At 41.6% G+C, this 22,115-nt stretch overlaps 1 protein-coding gene across 3 annotated transcripts in view; it reads right to left on the bottom strand.

The window, feature by feature from the left end:
- Positions 1 to 22,115, bottom strand: part of ptprsa (protein tyrosine phosphatase receptor type Sa) — a 236,302-nt gene that overhangs the window by 95,689 nt on the left and 118,498 nt on the right. For all 3 annotated transcript variants that reach the window (XM_068320339.1, XM_068320340.1, XM_068320341.1), the window contains exon 5: positions 21,286 to 21,427. In XM_068320339.1, coding sequence (XP_068176440.1) covers positions 21,286 to 21,427 — 142 coding nt within the window. The remainder of the gene's footprint in view (positions 1 to 21,285; positions 21,428 to 22,115) is intronic.

The following is a 22,115-nucleotide window of genomic DNA, read 5'->3' as shown; positions in this document are numbered from 1 at the left end:
GGTAAACTGCATTTAACCACTGCATGCAACAGCTGGTGTACAGAACATGAACCAAAAACTAAGCCTTTCACAAGCTCTGGTTCACCTCCTCCATCAGATTTTTGTCATTTCCTTCGCCTTTTATGGATTTGGCTTCAGTGTCACCATTATCAACAATCATGTACTGTATAATGTATTTATCATGCTTTCAATTTAATTAATATTATTGAAGGAGTGCACTAATAGTGGCGGCACGGTGCCGCAGTGGGTAGCGCTGTCGCAGATCAGCAAGGCAGTTTCGGGTTCGTGTCCTGCTCTGTGCGGAGTTTGCATGTTCTCCCCGTGTCTGCGTGAGTTCTCTCCGGGTTCTCGTGCTCCCTCCCACCTCCAAAAAATATGCTTCAGGTTAATCCCCCCCCCCAAAAATTTCCAGTAGGTGTCAGTGTGTGTGTGCGTGGTTGTCTGCGTCTCTGTGGCTCCGCAGTGCACTGGCGTCCGTCTGGAGTTTCCCCCGCCTCACGCCCTAAGCCAATCGGGATAGGCTCCAGCTCCCTGTGACACGCGACGGCTGATAAAGCGATGAATAACAATTTGCACAGGTGCAAAAACTTCTACGAGCCTCTGATCAGCCTCTGATATTGGTTATCAGGTGAGTCATGCCAGCTGTAGCATTCTGCTTTCCATCATGCTAAGTGTAGCTCTCAAAAAAGATCTGTTTTTCAAAGTATTTCACTCCCATCTAATCTCTTTTCCACTGTAACTGAACAATATGTCTTTTATAAGTCTGGTACAGTCATAAGTACCAGATTCCTACAATCAGAAAAAGAGAGATTTAAATATGCCCTTGGGTTGGCACTAATGCTATTTTCACGGCAGCGAGATACAGTGTTCTTATGCATAAGTAGCCCTATTAAATCCTAAGGAAATCTGGAATATTCTTTTATGCAATAATCATAATTAGCTTCATAAAAAAATTATGATATATGCCATCTGTTGCACATACTGTACGATATAATATTGTTTTAGCTAACTACTTGGGGATTCCTGTCTTTTCATATCCAATGACCTATATGAGCGATAAACAAGACTTTCATCTGCTTATATAATGCACTTTTTACACCAAATCTTCAATTCACCATTATAGGTGGTGTAATACATCAAAGCTGCTTGGTCTGAGCCATCAACTATGGAAAGGAGAGACAGCTTCAGGAACAGAAAGATGGACAGATGTAAAACTCTCTGGGACTACAGCAAATACCGTGGGGTGCTTCGAAACCCCCGCACCTATTACTCATATTGTTATTTTCACTTACTGAAATGATTTAATTTGATCAGTGGTATAATCAGGTTAACTGATTACCCAGCGCCACAGCATAAAGGCCCAGGCTTTAAGCAGGTCTGTGCATTAATATGACAGAGGCAGTGCTGGGGGACAGAGTGTAAGCAAAGGAAAGGAGGAGTGTGACAGACAGGATGCAAAGGGTTAAGATTAGAAGCTATAGAGCATGGGGATAAGCTGAGAGAGAACTTACTACGAGTATGTGGAATAAATTGATATTGATTTGATCTAGATGTTTAAAGTTTAGACCAGCGGTTCCCAAATTTTCAGTCCGCGCACCCACTTCTACCTCCCGACTTAGCTGACGCACCCCAATGCCCGAAACATGAAAAAAAGAAAGAAAAGGCGTTGTCTTTATAGCCATACAGGTATCAAGTTTAATAATATAGACTCCTGTTAACACAGAATAGATTGTGCAATAATGGGCCTAATGATCTCTCACTTTAGAAACGGTGGGGAGAATAATAGTAACAATATAAAAATGACAATAATAATATTTTAAGTCAAAATGGTCGCCAAGCGAGCTGACTACAGATGAGTGATGAACAGCAGTTATTACTATGTAACAGATAGGCCTATTTAACAAACTGTAAGTTATTAAATGGTAACAAATATGCTATTCCGACACAAAAAATTAAAATAACATAGGCCCAAGTTCAACATCATATTTTCTCTTTCAAGTACGAGTCTCATTGTGTTCTTTGCCCCCTTCTCCCGATGAAATGTCCGGGTGAGTTTTCTGTGTTCTGTGCTCCTCATTTTAAGTTTCCCCTGTCTCGTCATCATCACTCTCTTTTTCCTGCTGGATTTCTTCAGCCTGGTAGACTGCACAGCTCTCAGTTGTGGCCAATGTATACTGTCCTCTTTCAATTCTCCCAGATTTAATCCCAGACAGACTGCCCGTTTTCAACCAGTTATGCATTTCAGCATATTATTGTTGTTGCTATCACAACAAGCTAGCACGTAGCTAGGAGAATTTGTTTTTTTTGCTATTTTAATTTAAAATTTTCCTGAAACGTTTTTTAGTTGAAAATTACAAATGTTTTCCGTGAATGAATTTAAATATTTAAACTGTTAATCCTCCATTAAAAGTGTTTAAATTATTTATTTAATTATTTATGTATTTCAAGGTGCTCAGCTGCCATTATACTCACGCACCCCCTAGCGGCAGCTCGCGCACCACAGGGGGTGCGCGCACCGCACTTTGGGAATCCCTGGTTTAGACAATGAAGGTTAGTCTGCACATAGTATGACAAAATTCTCTATGTCAAGTCCAGGAACCAGAAAACAGAGTCTGTATTTTTGGGAAGTCTGTTTAAAATAATTCATGCATACACGGATTGTATATGCATCCACAATATTGGCAAACGTTTTTGGTTTATTAATTTATATGACTGAAATCCAGCCATGGGCATGAATTAGCATTAAGGTGACTGAGCACACTGAAATTTGGTCTTCATGAAGGCTTAACAAATGTGGACCACTTGTATGGCGCCAAAATGGTTCTGAATCCCCAGACCATACAAGTAAAATACAAGTAAAGTAAACTTTTCCTTGATTACTTCCAACATTACAGATGTATTATTATATTCGCATTAATGCATTGTTTTCACTGAACCTGTGTTGACCCTTCATGTAAAACATGTAGGGTACCTGGTATTTAAGAGTGAATGAAATGTGATGGGTGGTTGGAAGACTTTGGTTATCATAGTGTGTGTGTGTGTGTGTGTGTGTGTGTGTGTGTGTGTGTGTGTGTGTGTGTGTGTGTGTGTGTGTGTGTGTGTGTGTGTGTGTGTGTGTGTGTGTGCGTGCCTGCTTGCGTGCGTGATAAGTTGGAGTGGATAATTAATTTCCCAAAAGCCCACGTGTCAAACTCGAGGCCCGGGGGCCAAATATGGCCCGCCACATCATTTTATGTGTCCCGCTAGTGCATAAAAATCTGAGAGCCTAAAAATAAATGGGTCACAAGTGTGCTTTTAGCAAAACTACATTCCCACAATGCAGTAATTAAGCCCATTTTAACACTGACAAAAATCTTTTGAACAAAGTTAATGTCCTAACTTATGATTGATGTTATTTTTCTTTATTCACTTGGATCATTTGATCCTTGATTGATGGAGTTCTGCGGGTATCATAACATGACAAATTAAAAGGATTTATGTTATAACAGAGAAATAATGTAGCCACAAGAGGACACAAGCCAGTGTCTTATTGTGCCGGTCCCAAGCCCGGATAAATACAGAGGGTTGCGCCAAGGAGGGCATCCGGCGTAAAATTTTTGGCAAATCAAAGATGCAAATCAAACCTATGACTTCCATACTGGATCGGTCGAGGCCCGGGTTAACAACGACCGCCATCGGCGCTGTTGACCTACAGGGCACCGGTGGAAATTGGATTACTGTTGGTTGAAGAAGGAGAGGAGGAAAGTGCATTTGCACGAAGAAAGATAAGAGGAACACCAAGAGTATAGGACTAAGAGTAGGGACGTTGAATGTTGGAACTATGACAGGAAAAGGTAGAGAATTGGTTGACATGATGCAGAGGAGGAAGGTAGACATACTGTGTGTCCAGGAGACCAGATGGAAAGGTAGCAAGGCTAGAAGTTTAGGAGCACTGGTTCAAGTTGTTCTGTCATGGTGTAGATGGGAAGAGAAATGGAATAGGAGTTATCTTGAAGGAGTTTGTTAGGAATGTTCTGGAAGTAAAGAGAGTGTCAGATAGAGTGATGAGTCTGAAGCTAGAAATAGAAGGTGTGATGTTCAACGTTGTTAGTGGGTATGCTCTACAGGTAGGATGTGAGCTGGAGGAGAAGGATAAATTCTGGCTGGACTTTGATGGGAAGAGTGTTGCATGACTTTTAGGAAGGATTGAAGACAGGTTCTGGGTGGTCAGGAGGTGCTTCCAGATGACTGGACAACTACAGCTAATGTGATCAGGGAGACAGGTAGGAGAGTACTTGGTGTGTCATCTGGAAGGAAAGTAGATAAGGAGACTTGGTGGCTGAATGACGAGGTACAGGAGTGTATACAGAGAAAGAGGTTAGCCAAGAGGAAGTGGGACACTGAGAGGACCGAGGAGAGTAGACAGGAGTACAATGCGATGCAGTGTAAGGTGAAAGTAGAGGTAGCAAAGGCCAAACAAGAAGCTTATGATGACTCGTATGCTAGGTTGGACAGTAAGGAGGGAGAGACTGATCTATACAGGTTGGCAAGACAGAGAGATAGAGATGGGAAGGACGTGCAGCAGGTTAGGGTGATTAAGGATAGGGATGGAAGTCTATTGACAGGTGCCAGTAGTGTGATGGGAAGATGGAAAGAGTTCTTTGAAGAGTTGATGAACGTGGAAAATGAGAGAGAACAAAGACTAGAAGAGGTGACTGTTGTGGACCAGGATGTAGCAAAGATTAGTCAGGATGAAGTGAGGAGGGCACTCAAGAGGATGAAGAGTGGAAAGGCAGTCGGTCCTGATGATATACCTGTGGAGGTTTGGAAGTGTCTAGGAGAGGTGGCAGTAGAGTTTCTGACTGGGTTGTTCAACAGGATCTTAGACAGTGAGAAGATGCCTGAGGAGTTGAGGAGAAGTGTGCTGGTGCCCATTTTTAAGAACAAGGGAGATGTGCAGAGTTGTGGCAACTACAGAGGAATAAAGCTGATGAGCCACACAATGAAGTTACGGGAAAGAGTAGTGGAAGCTAGACTAAGGGCAGAAGTGAACATTTGTGAGCAGCAATATGGTTTCATGCCAAAAAAGAGTACTACAGATGCAGTATTTGCTCTGAGGATGTAGAGAAGGCCAGAGGGAGCTGCATTGTGTTTTTGTAGATCTGGAGAAAGCTTATGACAGGGTGCCCAGAGAGGAACTGTGGTATTGTATGAAGAAGTCTGGAGTGGCAGAGAAGTATGTTAGAGCGGTGCAGGACATGTATGAGGACTGTAAGACAGTGGTGAACTCCCCTGTCACACTCTGTAGGTGTGATAGGGGTGTTCAAGGTGGAGGTGAGACTGCATCAGGGATCAGCTCTGAGCCCCTTCTTGTTTGCTATGGTGATGGACAGGCTGACAGATGAGGTTAGACAGGAATCTCCATGGACTATGATGTTTGCAGATGACATTGTGATCTTCAGTGAGAGCAGGGAACAGGTGGAGAAGAAGCTAGAGAGGTGGAGGTTTGTCCTGGAAAGGAGAGGAATGAAGGTTAGCCGCAGTAAGACAGAGTACATGTGTGTGAATGAGAGGGACCCAAGTGGAAGAGTGAGGTTACAAGGAGAAGAAATCAAGAAGGAGGAGGATTTTAAGTACTTAGGGTCAACAGTCCAGAGCAATGGAGAGTCTGGAAAAGAGGTGAAGAAGCGTGTACAGGCAGGATGGAACGGGTGGAGAAAAGTGTCAGGTGTGATGTGTGATAGAAGAGTTTCAGCTAAAATGAAAGGAAAGGTGTACAAAACTGTGGTGAGACCAGTGATGTTATTTGGTCTAGAGACAGTGTCACTGAGGGAAAGACAGGAGACAGAGCTGGAGGTAGCAGAGATTAAGATACTGAGGTTCTCTTTGGGAGTGACCAGGATGGATAGGATCAGGAATGAGTATATCAGAGGGACAGCAACTGTTACAGGTCTTGGAGATAAAGTCAGAGAGGCCAGACTGAGATGGTTTGGACATGTCCAGAGGAGAGATAGTAAATATATTGGTAGAAGGATGCTGAGTTTTGAACTGCCAGGCAGGAGGCCTAGAGGAAGACCAAAGAGGAGGTTGATGGATGTAATGAGGGAGGACATGAAGGTAGTTGGTGAAGAGGATTCAAAGGACAGGGCTAGATGGAGGCAATTGATTCTCTGTGGCAACCCCTGAAGGGAAAAGCCGAAAGGAAAAGAAGAAGAATGTTATAACAGAGAAACAAACATATTTTTTGTGCAACTGTAATGTTTGTAACTTGAATAAGTAATAAATTTAACATTAGGGAGTATTTACATTTATATTACATTGCACTGAGTTACATTTAGTTATATTTATAAGTTCCATCTGGCCCTTTGAGGACAGCCGTTATGCTGATGAGGCCCTCGGTGAAGATGAGTTTGACACCCTTGCCCTAAAGGGATAAATAAAGAACATTTCATCATCTTCTTCATATTGTTGATCATTTTACTCTCATTTGCCTCAGCTGTATCTGGTCATTATCTGGAAAAAGAAAACAAAAAAGAAAACAAAAAACAATTCAATTTTCTCAATTAAACGGAAATTCCTGTATAAAAAAGCAAAGGAAGATGGAAAAAATTGATGATATCTTTTGATATCCACAAAAGAGAAGAATAGCAGCACAAAGAAAATCTAATCACATTGTCTCTGTCCCAGTACTGATGGCCATCTCCAGATAGCCATCTCAACTGAATAATGTCTATTATACAGCTAACACTCAACCCCTAACCCTGCGCTCTGGTACCTGACGTCCCATTGGTATATTTTACACTTCCCACATTGAGCCACAAGGGTAACATTTACATAATAATCTCTAAAATACAACCTGAGAGAAAGAATAAAATAAGAATATAGAAGCTAAGCGAGGCAGAAGAAAAGAAAAAGTGAAAGTTCAGCATAAGTTTGAGCATTTCTTACTGTATGAAATAATTTATTTGAACTGTTGAAAAAAAATCAGTTTGCGACTATGTCGGTATATTTTTTATGTTGTATATGTTGGCTGCACAGTTTATGAAGATGCCTTAAATGTCTAAAAGACTTGACAATTTATTTTAATTCTGTGTTTCAAGTGACAAATAGGTGAAAACGTGAATATGTGAGAATGACATTAACTTTAGTCTGACAAGCAAACAAATTGTTGTGACAATTATATTCTTCTTACTGAGCATGTCAAGTCACATTCAATTTTCGTTTATTGTTCTTTTATAATGTAAAAGCCATCATCAGCCCTATAACCAAAGAGGAGATGATTTTGGAATAAAAATACAATTGAGAAAGACACAAATAATACAAGGAGGTGAAACAAGAAACGAAAAACATGTTTCGAAATAGCAATACAGTAATTATAATCTTAGTTGTGAATAGCAATAGGGAATGATCTGTGTCCGTTTTTAGGAAAGACTTGAAAAAAGGTTTCATGCAACTTCATAAATGACTTGGCCTAATTTTTTTTCTTTTTTTGGTTTTAATTTTATATACTGTTGTCATCCCCAAAGGGAAATTAAGAATGCACACTCTAGTATGTTAGTCATCAATCAATCCCATGCATGCATATTAGTGTGTACAGGCCCCTGTAATTGCACAAGCGGGCCTGTAAGCATGCAATGGGAGGTAGAGTGGCAGGCAGCGCCTTTGTGAAGCGCCCAAATGAGCAACGTTAAGGGTGACGGTGTCTTGCTCAAGGGCGGCTCAGCAGTGCTCCGGAGGTGAGCTGACACCTCCCACTGTCAGCTCACACTGGGTGTTTTTGGGCGGGAGCGGGAATCGAAACGCCTATCATGGAACACTGGACGACCCGCTCTACCACCCGCACTACCACTGAGCCACTGCTGCCCCTAAAAATAAACACAAATGTATTGCAGTATTACTGGCATGAAAGACAAACAATGCATGCAAGTGCCTTTGACTGACTTATGACAGAACTGAAACAGGTAGACGGCTTTCAAAGACAAACTGGAAGTGACAGATGTTTATTGAATCCGTAATCACGTGTCCTTTAGTGCTGCATTACAGAAGGTGAACTTTCCTTTGCTTTCTGTTTTAATTTGAATTAAGCAACAACATTTGAAGAGTGAAAGAGTGTGCAACTAACTAATGACCCTTCGGGGATCAGTATACTGTAGTATGAAATAAATAAATAAATAAATAAATAAATAAATATTTGTATCATATCAGGATTTTACTTTCACCAAAGCGATTGATGAGTGTAAATACGTTGCACAAGCTGTTGTGCTGATGAGATCCGCCATGATAGACACAGCAAAGACAAGATAGAGGAGTAATCTACAGCTCCAAAGATCCTCTGACTGCCAGGAGATAATGTGGAGGGAAAAAAATCCAAATTACAAAAGGGAAAGAACATCCGTTTAACTGGTGGAAGTTTCTCTTTTTTGTTTTGTCTCTCTCCCTTTCTCTCTCTCTCTTTCTCCATTTTTCTCCCTGCTTCTTCCTAAAGGTTCTCGAGACATTTGTGGGGGAAAAGGGCAAACTCTAGAGGAGACAAGACGTGAGGCCAGGGGATTTAATTGAAGTGAAAAATTAACTATTCAGGGCTGATGAAGTACTGAAGACTAGACAACCGTAACTGTCTCGTTGCCAGCCATCTTCATCTTATCGGCCCTGTGGGTTGCGGGTTACGCTGGAGGCAGGGTACACTACGGACCTGTCGCTAGTATATCGTGGGGCCAAATGAAAGATGAAAAACCATTCTCTCTCACAAAAACACACACACACACACACACACACACACACACACACACACACACACACACACACACACACACACACAGGGACAACATACAAACTCCACACAGAAAGGCTGTGAGGAAGCTGCACTACTCACTATTCTGCCCTCTACGGCATTCTTTTGTAGAAAAAATGTTTGGTTTGGACAGGAAGTTGAAAGCGCGGTTCAGAGAATGGAAGCAGTGAGAGAGCTAATTATCCAAGTGTTTTGCGTTGTACTGATCGCTATCTCTCTCCCTTTTTTTCGTAGCTTGCTGGGGCTGGATCGGGGCCTTTGAAGGCCCGTGAGTCTGTGACACTGGAGTCATGAGGCAAAGTGTCTGTGTTACAACTTGGGACGCTTGCGTGCGTACTGATCTGCAAAGCTGCTGTTGAGGTTCAAGTTTGTGGTTCTACATTGTAAATAAAGACCGCTACAGAACCCAGAGAGAGTTCATACTACAGACATACAAATATTTTCAATATATGTTCTCTGTAATGGGTGTGAGAAACATCAGGGCTATTTAAGAGACATCCATCTATCCATCCATTTTCCACCACTTTATCTGCCATCGAGGGTCACGGGGAGCTGAAGCCTATCCTAGCTGGCTTGGGGCGTGAGGGGGAGGGAATCTGGGCGCAACGCCAATACACCACGGAGCCACACAGAGACACAGACAAACACAAACACACTCACACCTACGGGCAATTTGGGCTCGGCCAGTTAACCTGAACAGCATGGTTTCTGGAGGTGGGAGGAAGCTGGAGAACCTGGAGAGAACCCACGCAGAAACTTAAAACTGGCATATTTCCATACGGGAAACGTAAATCCACTTACAATACTGTTAGAGGATGAGCAATATATGTGGAGAAAAGACCATTTGAATTCTTCAAGTAACTTTGGACCAAAAACACAAATTGTTTGAGAGAGCTGAGCTTCCACATTGTACATTTCTTCTTCTGTGTCTTTCACACTAAAACGAAAAATTTACCGCAAAAAATGTACAAGCCTCCATACAAAGACAGACAGTAACAAGAACCCATGTAGTCACAGACTGCAACATCCCACGACACCCCTGAATTCAAAATTTTACCCTGACCTACTTGCATAGGTCAAAGATCAAAGCTAGTGCTCTGACCTACTTCCATTGATCAAAGCACTATCTTTGATCTACGGTCATAACATTGATCTCCCTTGTTTTTCTATCTTATTCAGTTCCTGAGTGTACAAAAGTTAAAATTTGACCTTGACCTAGTTTTTTCAAGGTCATGGTCATCATCACATTTTTATCCCCTTTGCTGCCCGAGTCATGTGCTTTTTGTTTTATCTTTCGATCAGCAATGATTGCAAATATATTTGGTGGACATACCGACGGACTAACGGACGGACGAACGAACGAAAGAACACATTACGAACAAACGAATGGACGAACACACGAACACACAAACACTGACAATTACAATACATCACTGCTTTGAAGCGAGCTGTAATTACCAAAGGATTTGAAGGGAGGTGGATGGCTGGCATGGGGACACAGGTCATTGACTTGGTAGACCATTAGCTGAGAGTAATTAAAACTGTAATAACATGTTTGAAAAACCTTTGGTGAGTAGAGCAACAATTATGAATATGCAGCGGCTTGAAATCAAATGAAGGCCAGTCAATCGGCTGCCTGGTAATTGCTTATGTCACTTTGAGACGTAGAAAAACCAAACAGACGTGGCAACGGGAGTCACACAGAATATGGGCTTTCACTGGGGGGGAACAGCTGGGGTGTTGAATAAATGTGTCATTTAAACAGAGATCAGGAATGAAAAAGGAACAAGGATGTAGACTGAATGTGGATAATTTAGTATACAAGTTAGGATTTAAAAGGGTCTGAAAATAAGAAAATCAAAGAAAAATATCGAAACAGTAGAGAACATAGTAAATGAAAAAAAGTAATCCTACTGAATAACATCCACATTCATTCAGAATGTGGATGTTATACTTAAACCAAACTGTCATACTTAAACTAAACTGTTTATATCAATGAGGATATGAAAAAAATGAGGATATTTGGGTTTGTGGAAAGAAAGAAATGACAGCAGCCAGAGCGGCGCACGCTGGATGTCTCATCGGCCTTCAAGGGCCAGGGACCACAATGTTCTATGAGCAGCTGCTGTTAAATCCAGGAGGATATGGGCTACACTCCAGAATACAAGCTTTGTCACCATGAAGTCCAGGATAGCGTTTTCCAACTGGCCTAATCCTGACTGTAATTTTATACACACACTTGTTCTCAATGTGTCCCTCTTTTGGTTCAATAAAATCACCAACTACACTCTCACTACCTAACAAATTTTATTTGAGTGCTATTCTCTCATTATCACAGAAATGATAAAAAACTATGAATTTAATGTTATCATCCAACTTTCACCTAAGAAGCACAGGAATGACACTAGTCAGGAAGGACTTTCAGTTATAACCACTGTGCCCACCCTGCAGGGCCCACAGCGTGACCACTGTGCTGCTTGACTTCAGTCACCAGGGCTGGTGCCTCATCTATATGCATAAAGCTGGTGGTCCTGGCCACATCCCCTTGCTGTTCTTTATGCATGAGTTGGGCCCCTCCAAAGGTCGTCACTCACAACATTTAAACTGGAACCAGCTATTTCTCCCACCTCCCATTCACTGATCACTAGCAAAGCAAAAGGTGCTATCCTGCTTCAGTTGGGATTTTTAATCGGACTCCGGCACATTTTTATTAACAAACTTTCCAATCTGTAATAAACAAATCGTTCAGACCTCCAGACCTCAACTGCTCATGCTCTCCACCTCCTTTTTTTTCCTCCTTTAATTCTTCCCCCAGTTATTAAATTGGCTCTTCTTGAATTATAAGAAATGGATGGAAAAAGTTTAGGAGCCTTGTTGGAGTGTCCTCCATTTACCCAATACCATCTCACCCTCCTTTCTCTCTTCCCTTTTTCTTTTATCTTTCTTACCACCTCTCACTATCCTCGTTCTTCATCGTCCAATCAAACATGATTACTGCATTGCAGGTCAGAGGATCAAAGGATTCAAAAGCAGTAAACTCTAACCTGAGTCAATTTCCTCAAGAAGGAACTAAGGTAAAAGGCTTGGCACTACTCTGCCAGACATTAAAACGCCAATATGGAGGTATTGGAGGTGGGGTTAAAGGTGGCAAGAAAGATATCCTCTGAGAGTGGAAAGGAAATGCCAGAGTCACTAAAGGACAGTAAAGTAAAGAGAATATTTCTGAGAAGAAAAACCACCAACGAGATATCAGGGCAGGACAACCATCCACATGGTGAACATCCACCTATTGATTTTTTGTTTGTGCCAAGCCTGCCTTCCACAGTCCGCAAATAACAGCAATAATGAGCTAAAGAATCTGAGCACAGCAATATGAGGACCTCATAGCTACCATCAGAGAAGAAAATGAGAAATTTACACCCCTCCTAAAATGTCAGACTCAAACAACAACTGCAAAAAGAAAATTCTGGTTCTCATGGTGTTGTACAGACAGGGACAATATTTATTGTATACTATTCGCAAGAAAAAAATGCTTGCACTTAGCTGATAACAGGTGCCTCATTCTGCAATAGGGCTCAATGCTAGAAGGTACCCTCAACCATGGGTTGTAAATCTTAACAGTGCTAAACAAAGGTACTATATTCTTGTGGAGGTGGCAAGTGCTGCTTGGGAATGAGAATTGACTTGTTGTCAACACTTATATCCAAGTGGCACAAAAGTATAAACATGTCAATACAGAAAAAGTTACAGTGAGCCCTCAACAGACCTTAAATGTTTTATGCATTGAAGTTCACAGCCTGCATTGATTGACATCACTGTATCATTGGACTCTCTCTCTCTCTCTCTCTCTCTCTCTCTCTCTCTCTCGCTTCATTCACTGTTGCGGATTGCGGGGTGTTGGAGCCTATGCCAGATGACTGGCATAGGCAGACGACTGAGGCCCCCAGTCATCTGGCATAGCCTCCATACAAACATTTACTGTATATATGTATGTATGTGTACATATATGTATGTACACATACATATACATGTATATGTATATTTGTGTATAAATGTGTATATATGTATATGTATATACTGTATACACACACACACACACACACACACACACACACACACACACACACACACACACACACACACAGTATTTTCCGCACTATAAGGCGCACTGGACTAAAACGCACACCCTCAATAATTTGGTTTGTAATTTATTTCATTTATAAGGCGCACTGGATTATAAGGCGCACAGAATAAAAATAAATAACATTTATTTGATAAACTGCTGCGGCTGTAGTTGCACAATCCGTCCACTAGGTAGAGCCGCGCTGTTCAGACAGTATTGCATTCATCACGTCCGGACTACCTTTGAATGGCCCCTATTGTTATGTCAATAAGCCATTCTGAGCCTCATCAAGGAAACCTGATCACTTGATCACTTTGCCATCTTAGGCCCCGTCCACACGATAACGGATATTTTAAAAACACAACTTTTTTGTTGCGTTTACGCCTTCCGTCCACACGACAACGCAGATATCCGGAACGAAAACGCAACTTTTTAAAAACGCTGGCCGACGTGGATTTTTAAAAAAACGCTGGGTCTGCGTTGTCGTGTGGACGGCGTATCCGCGGCTTTTTAAAAACGCTGACGTCTTGCCTGCGACGAAAACCGCTGTGACGTCATATTTATGGGCCTGTGTGTTGTGACAACAAAACACGGAGGATTCCTATTGGATAAAATTTGATTCAATACTGCCACCACATGGTTTGGCATGCTTATAGCAGTCTTCGAAAACGCACTGCTGCGTTTACGTGTGGATGGAGATTTTTTTTAAAAAACGCTGTCGTGTGGACGGGAATTGTTTTCGATGCGTTTTTAAAAAGTTCCGTTTTTAAAAAAAATCCGTTATCGTGTGGAAGGGGCCTTAGAAAGAAGTCAACACGCATATGAAAAAACTTGACATTAAAAACTGGTTAAATTCATTACAAGTGTAGTCAGTGTGAACAGAGCGGATTATTTCCTGATCTGAAGTTCGAAGCAGATATTTAAGCTCCGCCGTTCGTCTTCGTTTATTAATTAAATATTGTTTCGATCGATCGGTAGTCCAGTCGGAGGTTAGGTGCAGCTATTTGCTGCTGTGTGTCCTAAACAAATTTTTAACTAGTTTTTAATGTCAGGCTGCTAATTTACTGGCAAATATGACGCTGTTTTACTCCTAGAACTGACTTTAACGTCGGTGTCTCACCTCCATGAATCGCACAGCACGTCGCTGCAGACAGAATACACAAGCCTGAATGCACCCCTCCGCCACCCTCCCAGAGCTATCAACTACATTTGTAGATCAATGCAGCACACCCGTTGGCACCTTTGTCCAGCAGTGACTGCTCTGCAAAATTTCAGGAAAGGCTTGAAGATCAGCTTTGAGGGTCTTTCATTCACCTTTATGCCAGTTTCTCTGTGTGTTTCCACAGACTAATAGAATGGACCGTCACTAGATTCCAGCACAATGGCATTTTGAGACCAATTAAGTTTAAAGTGGGTTATTTCCGACGCTAAATAGTTAGGAAATACTGAGATCACTGAGACCTGCCGGCTTTTTTTCAGCGATCATGTTTTTAACCAATATTAATATGAATATTAATCCATATATAAAACACACCAGATTATAAGGCGCACTACGGGTTTATGAGAAAATTTTAGGCTTTTAGGTGCGCCTTATAGTGCGGAAAATACGGTATGTGTGTGTGTGTGTGTGTGTGTGTGTGTGTGTGTGTGTGTGTGTGTGTGTGTGTGTTTATATATATATATGTCACCCTCTTGATTTTTTTACTACGTTGGGTGCGCTTGGTTTATAATACCAATACATTTGTTTTCATATGTTTGGTATGAAGTCTGATATTATTGTTTTATTGTGGATTTCCACGAGTTCCTGCTAGTATAGATATATAGATATAGTTTTTTGGGGGGTTTTTGTGCGCCGCATATAGGAGTATGGGACAAGTGGAAGAAGCCAAAGGTCATCTCAGAAGAAGCCAGACAGGAAGAGGAAAAACAGCCGGATCACTTGTTGATACTACCAAGTTTATCTGTCACTGTCTCATTGTAGAGCTGCTGCTGCTGGACTGCTGGTCCTATCTCTCCATCTCTCTCTCTCTCCTCTCTCTCGCTCAGGGATCGAAATTACTACCATTTTGGTTGCATATGCGCCCAAATTTTTATCAGTGCGACTATTAAATATATTTGGTAGCACCGGTGTGACTAGGGAAAAAAAATTGGTGCCCTTTTTTTCCCCTCTTCTCTTTCTCTCTCTCCACAGAGCAAGGGGTCACCAAATGGCGGACCGCGGTCCGGATCCGGTTCTGTCCGGACCCGTGAACACTCCATGAGAAATTCACGAGAGTAGATTTTCTTGGCGCATTTTACTTGCAGTTCGCGGCTACAGTCAGCGCACTAGGAAGTGAGACAGCTCGCTGCTGCTACCGCTGAGTTTACCGCTACAGTGGAGCACAGAAGAAGGGAGACAGCATAGCTTCAAACAAAGGGAGGTTAACGAGGAAAACCGTTGGTTAACAATGAGTGGACAAAATGTATGTTTATTCCTCCGTCAGGCAGTTCAAAACCATTTTACCTCATATGGTCTGAACACGTAGCATGAATTAAAAGTGGTAACATGAAGCGGCACTATGAAACAAAGCAGAGATCTTTTGCGCAGAATTATCCCCCGAAGTCCGAGCTGAGGGCAAAATGACCGAGAAAAATGCAAACGAATGTTCACTAAAGGCAAGGTTGAGTTTGGGGCAGCATAAAACATCTTTTAGTGATGTTTTAAAATACCAAACAATCCAATAATAACTAAAATGGTTCAGTCCAGGCACCGGGCTGGCCTGACAGCCCGGTACTTGTGCCTCAATTTGGCCCCTCACCCGGAGGCGGACCTACGCAGCATCCTCAGGTGAGCATCTCTCATACAGTTTTGTGAGGATGTGGGGAAAACGCGTAGGCGCCGAGTGTGCACCCTCGAACGCACTACCGCGACAGTTTGTTTGATGCGGACACGTGAGTGTGGACCTGCCGGAGAATGTGCGCAAAACAGTCTGAGCGGGACCGCGGTCCTGCCAGGAAACGGTGAGAGCGCAGCTGCGGCTGGATGGAACGGTCTCTATCGCTTTGTCACTGCTTTGCTTTTGGGTAGGTGGTCCTAAAGTCTTATCTGGTGCGACTCACTTCTAAATTTGGGAGTACCGGTGCTACCAAGAAAATAAGTTAATTTCGAGCCCTGTTCTCGCTGACAGGCCCATAATCTCACTCATGTTTCACTGTGTCTGGGCTTGCGCTAGCCATTCGCCAATTCGCCATAGGCAAAGTAAATTCCAGATTGGCTACAAGGTTTTTAGACTGTGTAGTCACAGTGGCGTTCTTATTTTTACGGAAAAAAGGCTAAAACTTACAACTTTTTGCTCGATAGCGGCGCTCGTTATTTCCGCCAGCGAGCGGCGCTAGCGCCTCTATTTCCGCTAGCGAGCAGTGCTAGCGCCGCTACTTCCGCATGCCGACGGAATTTAGCCGAAGCATGTCGACGGAAATAGCCGAAGTGACCCGAACGCTCCCGATCATTAAATTTGCACTTGGGTCATGACCTCTTGTCCAATGAAAAACAAAAATATTGTTTTTTTTTACAAGCTGAACCCGCGAATTGGTGTACGATAAGGCCAGGATGATCGATCAAAAGAATCCAGTGTTTTATAGTAGAGTTTGTGTTAAAGTCCTCATTAATAAACAAATGGTGAATGCTGAGATGGGGGAGGAGTGGTGACAGACCGATCAGAAGGTCAATGAAAGATATTATCAATACTTGTTTGTAGTCTTAGATAAACTATGGCATACCAATGGTGTTGGTGGTGGTCAAAGTTAAAATGTCTTCTAGTCTAAGTAAAACTTACAAGTAAACATTGAGTAATATTTTGTATGACTGTATCTTCACATAGTGAATGGAAGTTTTTGTGGCTTACTCAAATTTTTTACACTGAGCCACAGTGGCTTAGTCATACTAGCTCCTAGTGCAAGCCCAGTGTGTGTCTTGTTAATTTTTTCGTCAAGTTTGTCTGATGCCCTGGACTCACCTCTTCCTTAAAGATAAAGATAATAAAATACGAATTCAATAGCACAGCATTAACACAACAAAAAGAAAAAAAGACCAGGAAAAAAAGACCTACAATAAAACAATGCAAAGAAACAACAACTAGTGATTGCAGTTGATTTAAGGAGAGTGTGTGGTTTCCTTTCTTTTTTTAAACAACCAGATATTATAGAGAAAATTTTAAAACCCAACTACAAAAACCCAAGGGCTCCTGAATGAAACCATGGGGAGTATATCACAAACCTAAATGTGTATTTATACTGGTGCTTGTCAGATTCATACAGAGAATGCTGATGAAATGAGTTGCAGGGGTTGTGTTTCTTATCATGATACTTTTCTTTCACCTCCTCTCTATCGACGCCCGGGCCCAGGCGAGCAAAACTTGAACCAATTTTAAAATGTGATTGCATCACACTGACACGGAGAACTCTCAAATTCTCTTAATGCCACAAACAAACATGCCGCAAACATATCATCGCAGAATCCTGTTATGATCAGAGCAGATCTTAATTTAACGTGGCATAGTCAAACCTCATTATAACTGACGTTGTACTGAAGCAAAGTTTTTGTACACATTTTTTTCTATATAACAAAATAATTTTTGAACTTCAAATACATGCCACAGTTTGTTTTCTCATAAAAGGCACACTTTTGCATACTTTAAGTAGCTTAGCTGATATTTAACAGTTTCTTTTGATCTTAGAAAAAGACTGATTGCACTGCATCTAAAAGCAGTTGAACTAAAATACTGTAGTTTGACCCCAATAACTTGACTATTTGACCATGAACACAACATAGAATGAGAAAATTAAAATTATTATAACTACTGTGTGACCATCCACTGAAGAATTTGATGATTTCATCCATGGTACATGCAAGATCCTTTCCCCAAGCTTCATTTTAATCTTTCAAGTAGTTAAATGGGTAATCGAAAAAGATCCAGGCAGCATGGTGGCACAGTGGGCAGTGTTGTTGCCTCACAGCAAGAATTTTGCGGGGTTTGATTCCTTTCTGTGCAGAGTTTGTCTATTTTGGGTTGTCCACTTACTTCCACCTCCAAAAACTAGATTTGATTGATTGAATGGTCACTCTAAATGGTCCATAGGTGTGTGTTTGAGCATGTGATTGTCTTTCGTGTGGCTCTGTGATGAGCTGGCGTCTCATCCATGGTATACCCCACCTGCCACTCATAGTCAGCAGAGATAGGAGAGACCTGTGACTAGTGAGTCAGATAAGCGGCTATCAATGAACACTGCAATTGTCTTGTCTACAAGAAGTTGAACAGATGAAAATGATCCTATGTTGGACTGGTCAAAAAAGAAGCAAAAGATTTGAGACTGAGTGGTTATTCAAATCCCCCAAAATTAATCAGAAAATTTATAAGGTTCCTCCCTTTCATACACGGAAATTCATCATTTGAATTTGAAAGATAGCAATGGCAAAACATATGACAGTGTCCTAAAAGGGATATCAGGGCAACTCCTGTCAATCATAGTATTTATTCCCCAGGATTTCTCAAAGGAGACTGCATTTGTAACACTTTTTCAAGTGGTAAGAGTTTGCATCAGTCTGAAATACTCTCCATGATCCCCTGACAACAGCATGAGCTGCCAGAATTCCAGTGGCAACATTGCCTTCACTTTCACACTCTAAAAAAACTTGTCTGAAAAACACACAAAATCATTAAAACACTAAACAGCTGAAAGTTGTGTCAGAGTATGCTTCTCATGCTTGTAAGTCCCTCTCCAAGGACAGCAACCAGATGTCCCCCCTTCGTCTGTATTCAGCTGAGGTAGCACCACAGTCTAAGCTAAACGCACTATGCCACTGCCACAAATGCACACGCTCCGTCATGTATACACAAAGTCAAAAACAGAAGATGAGGTCAGACTGAGTCATTATGCACAGGTATGTGTGTTACATGCGTTCTATTTCTACTGGAGTAGACAAGCATTGAAGCATGTATGTACAGTGTAGTGTGAGTGTATGCATGTGTGGGTATGCTTCTTTGTATGTATACACACCACATATTTACAATTGTTTGCTTGATCGTCCTACTCAAGATCGTAACCGTACATCTATTATATGTGATGTGTGAGCTACTTATATAATTGTGGGAGTGTGTGCATGAAATTGTGTTCTCTTGCTCATGTGCACCATGACTTTATAGCCAAGTCAACCATCCTGGTGACCCATTTTCAGCCTCTAAAGATCCTAGACAACAACCCCTGTGTGTACTGGATGTGTCCCTTGTGCCTTGTCCCATATCCCATAATCCTTTGCCCCTTTTCCAAGAGCTTATATTTGCCTATTGTCCTCCTTACCTGTCTGACACTGCCAATCATGCAACACCCCCTCCATCGACTCCCTTCATCTTCAGCCAGCTTTACATTTTTCATTCTATTTTTGTGCTAAGGTCCATTTTGACCTCCATCTCTCCACAAATTGACCTGTATTCTTTTTCTCCATCAATTTCTAATTCACCCTGTGCACCTTTCTCTATTTTCACAGCTGTTCTTTTTTTTGTGACTCTTATCTTTCATTAGTTTTTCACCAATATCTTTTGTCCTTACACCGATGGGTTAATACAGGGTAACCTGACCTCAATTAAGATGGAAAACATTGAGAATATACCGCTCTATTCCTCTACCACTTATGCTACACCTTCAACCTCATAATCACACTCTCACCCTTCCTCGAGTTCCGGGTCTTCCCTCAGCAAAACTACTGCCTTCATTTGGCATACAGAGGAAACCATACAGAACGGACTCCAATAACCTTTCATTTCCTTTCTACTCCTGTGAACCCTGTGCATCAAGTGCTATGTCACACAAGTGCACATACTGATGTGCACAAGCCTGGACTTGTGTAGTGTAGAATTTATTTTAAAAAAATCATCAATTCAATTGTTTTTGGCTTTCTTGACTTGACTTTAACAGAGCTCGATAAGAAATGTGGGGTCCAGACAAGAAACTCTCTCAAAAAATGTTGCATTTTTGAGAGATGCTTGCTATCTGCTAATGCTTCTTCTTCTTTTCCTTTTGGCTTTTCCCTATCTGCTATGCTATCTGCTAATGCTACACTGGGTAAATGCTCCACAAAAGATTCCTTCCAGACATGTTGGATTAAATTGTTCAAGGAATGGTAGATACCATTTTGAAAATACTTTGACCATCAGTGGCACAGGACCAAACTGTGCAGTACATATTATTATCCTTGGCAAGGACATCAGTACAAATGTCCCAAATGTGAAGAGAAATCCAAACACAATCCAAAAGTATCACATTTAGTCATTATTGTCAAGTCTTGAAGGGCACCTAAGGCACTCACGCTAAACTAGCCTCCAACTATATGCTTCCAGGTTGAGGGGTTGTTGCTAACAATAACTCACCCAGTATGCTGGGCCTGGCTTTCAATCCCTTTACCCAACAGCCCTCCCCTGAGACACACATACCCACCACCCCTACCGACTGCCTGCAAATCTGACAGCCAGGAAGGCCTTGTTCGCATGCTGCCTGGAAACATGGCAGATGGTGGCAGGAGAGAACAGAAGAGAAGACAGTGTGCACGCGTGCGTGCGAGCTTGGCTAAAATAAACAAGTAATAAAGTGGGAGTTTGTGACCACTTGCTTGCTAGCCAATGATACTGTCCTCTACAACCTCTAAGGTAGAGCTAAACCACTGATGTACTGTAACATGTCTGCTGAAACCAAACTGGCACCTATAGGAGTATGTTGTACTCCAAATTTGGGACAAGTAGCAGTTCAGCTCTTGCATGACCGTGAATGGATATGTTCTATCAAACTGATGTATCCTGTAGAGCCTTCATCAGCAGGCAGTGAACATGAATCTGTTTGATGTATCCATGCACGAAAGCTTTAAGATATAATATTAATTTTGCTGCTTTGTCGACGATTCTGGTAAAAGCACTGTCTTAGATTGTGTGATGTCCAATAAATAATAGCCTTTACAGAAGACAGGAGAAATATTTTTCTGTGTTCATCATCATCAAATATTGTCGTCCAATTAATTTATTTTATTTTGAGAAGTACATTTTTGAAAATAACTGGGATGAATGGGAATGGGATGAAATATGCTTCTAAAAGGTTTTTTGTTTTAATTTTATGGGAGAAATTTGTCCAGAACAACACAGCAGAAGAGTATTTATGGTGAAAGTCAAAACAGCTTTAGTAATAGAGCAGCTTAGAAAATATTCCATGTAAAAAGACTTAAAAGTCTAAGGCATCACTCAATTTCAAGAGCAGCACAAAAACTCCAAAGCAAGACGTATTCACCAAAAAGCCCAAGAGCTCACACATCTTCTCTAATGATTTATTTGTACTTATCCCTTTGAACGCTGTTTCATAATGTGGGACTCACCTCGGATGATGGACAGCTTGGCGTTGACGGTGATCTCGCCCTCTGTGTTCTCTGCTACACATTCATAGATATTCTCATCACGTGGTGCTCGGAGGGGCTGGATCCTCAGCACGGCGCCGGCACCCTCGTCAAACTCAATCGTCTGCATGGTAGAGTGCAAATAAGGATAAATTAAAATGATGTGAGATTCCAATGGCTACGTTGTCAGCTTTACACCTAAATGCAGGTGAGTATTTTAGCATGTGGAACCACAGTGAACATTTTTTCGAGATACCAGTATGGATTTGATCATGTTACTAAGAATCAGTTTCTAAAACTGTAACCAAAACCAAAACCTTGGAAACAGGATACAAGGTAGTTTTGGTTGGAAAGGCTTCATATATCTGTTGTCACACAGCCTTTCGTGGTCATAAGTACAGACCTGATATAAATACACACACCCTCCTCTACACTAACAAAAAACAAACGCACGCGCGCACGCACGCACACACGCACACACGCACACATACACAATGCTCCACCCCTCCATCTTTGTGTGTTATGTGCTTGTTTTTTCCTGTTTTCAACTGGCTGTTTTTATCTGTAATTATGCCCTTTGTTCTCTGTAAAGCTCTTTGTTTTGAACCTTGTTGACAGCACAATACACTCACAGGCAAGTGCTGGGAATTCTAAGCAGAAAAAACCAGCAGCTGTGAAAAAAATAAATAAATGATTTGCTCACTTACAAAAAGAAAGCGCTAAATATACATTAACACCATCTATTTTGAATTGTCAGGCTGTATTTGCGTTACAAGTGCTACTATCAGAAGTTTCTATATTGATAAAATAAT

Source organism: Antennarius striatus, chromosome 7 (genome assembly GCF_040054535.1).
Source record: "Antennarius striatus isolate MH-2024 chromosome 7, ASM4005453v1, whole genome shotgun sequence".
NCBI lineage: Eukaryota > Metazoa > Chordata > Actinopteri > Lophiiformes > Antennariidae > Antennarius > Antennarius striatus.
This window is presented reverse-complemented; position numbering and strand designations above follow the sequence as displayed.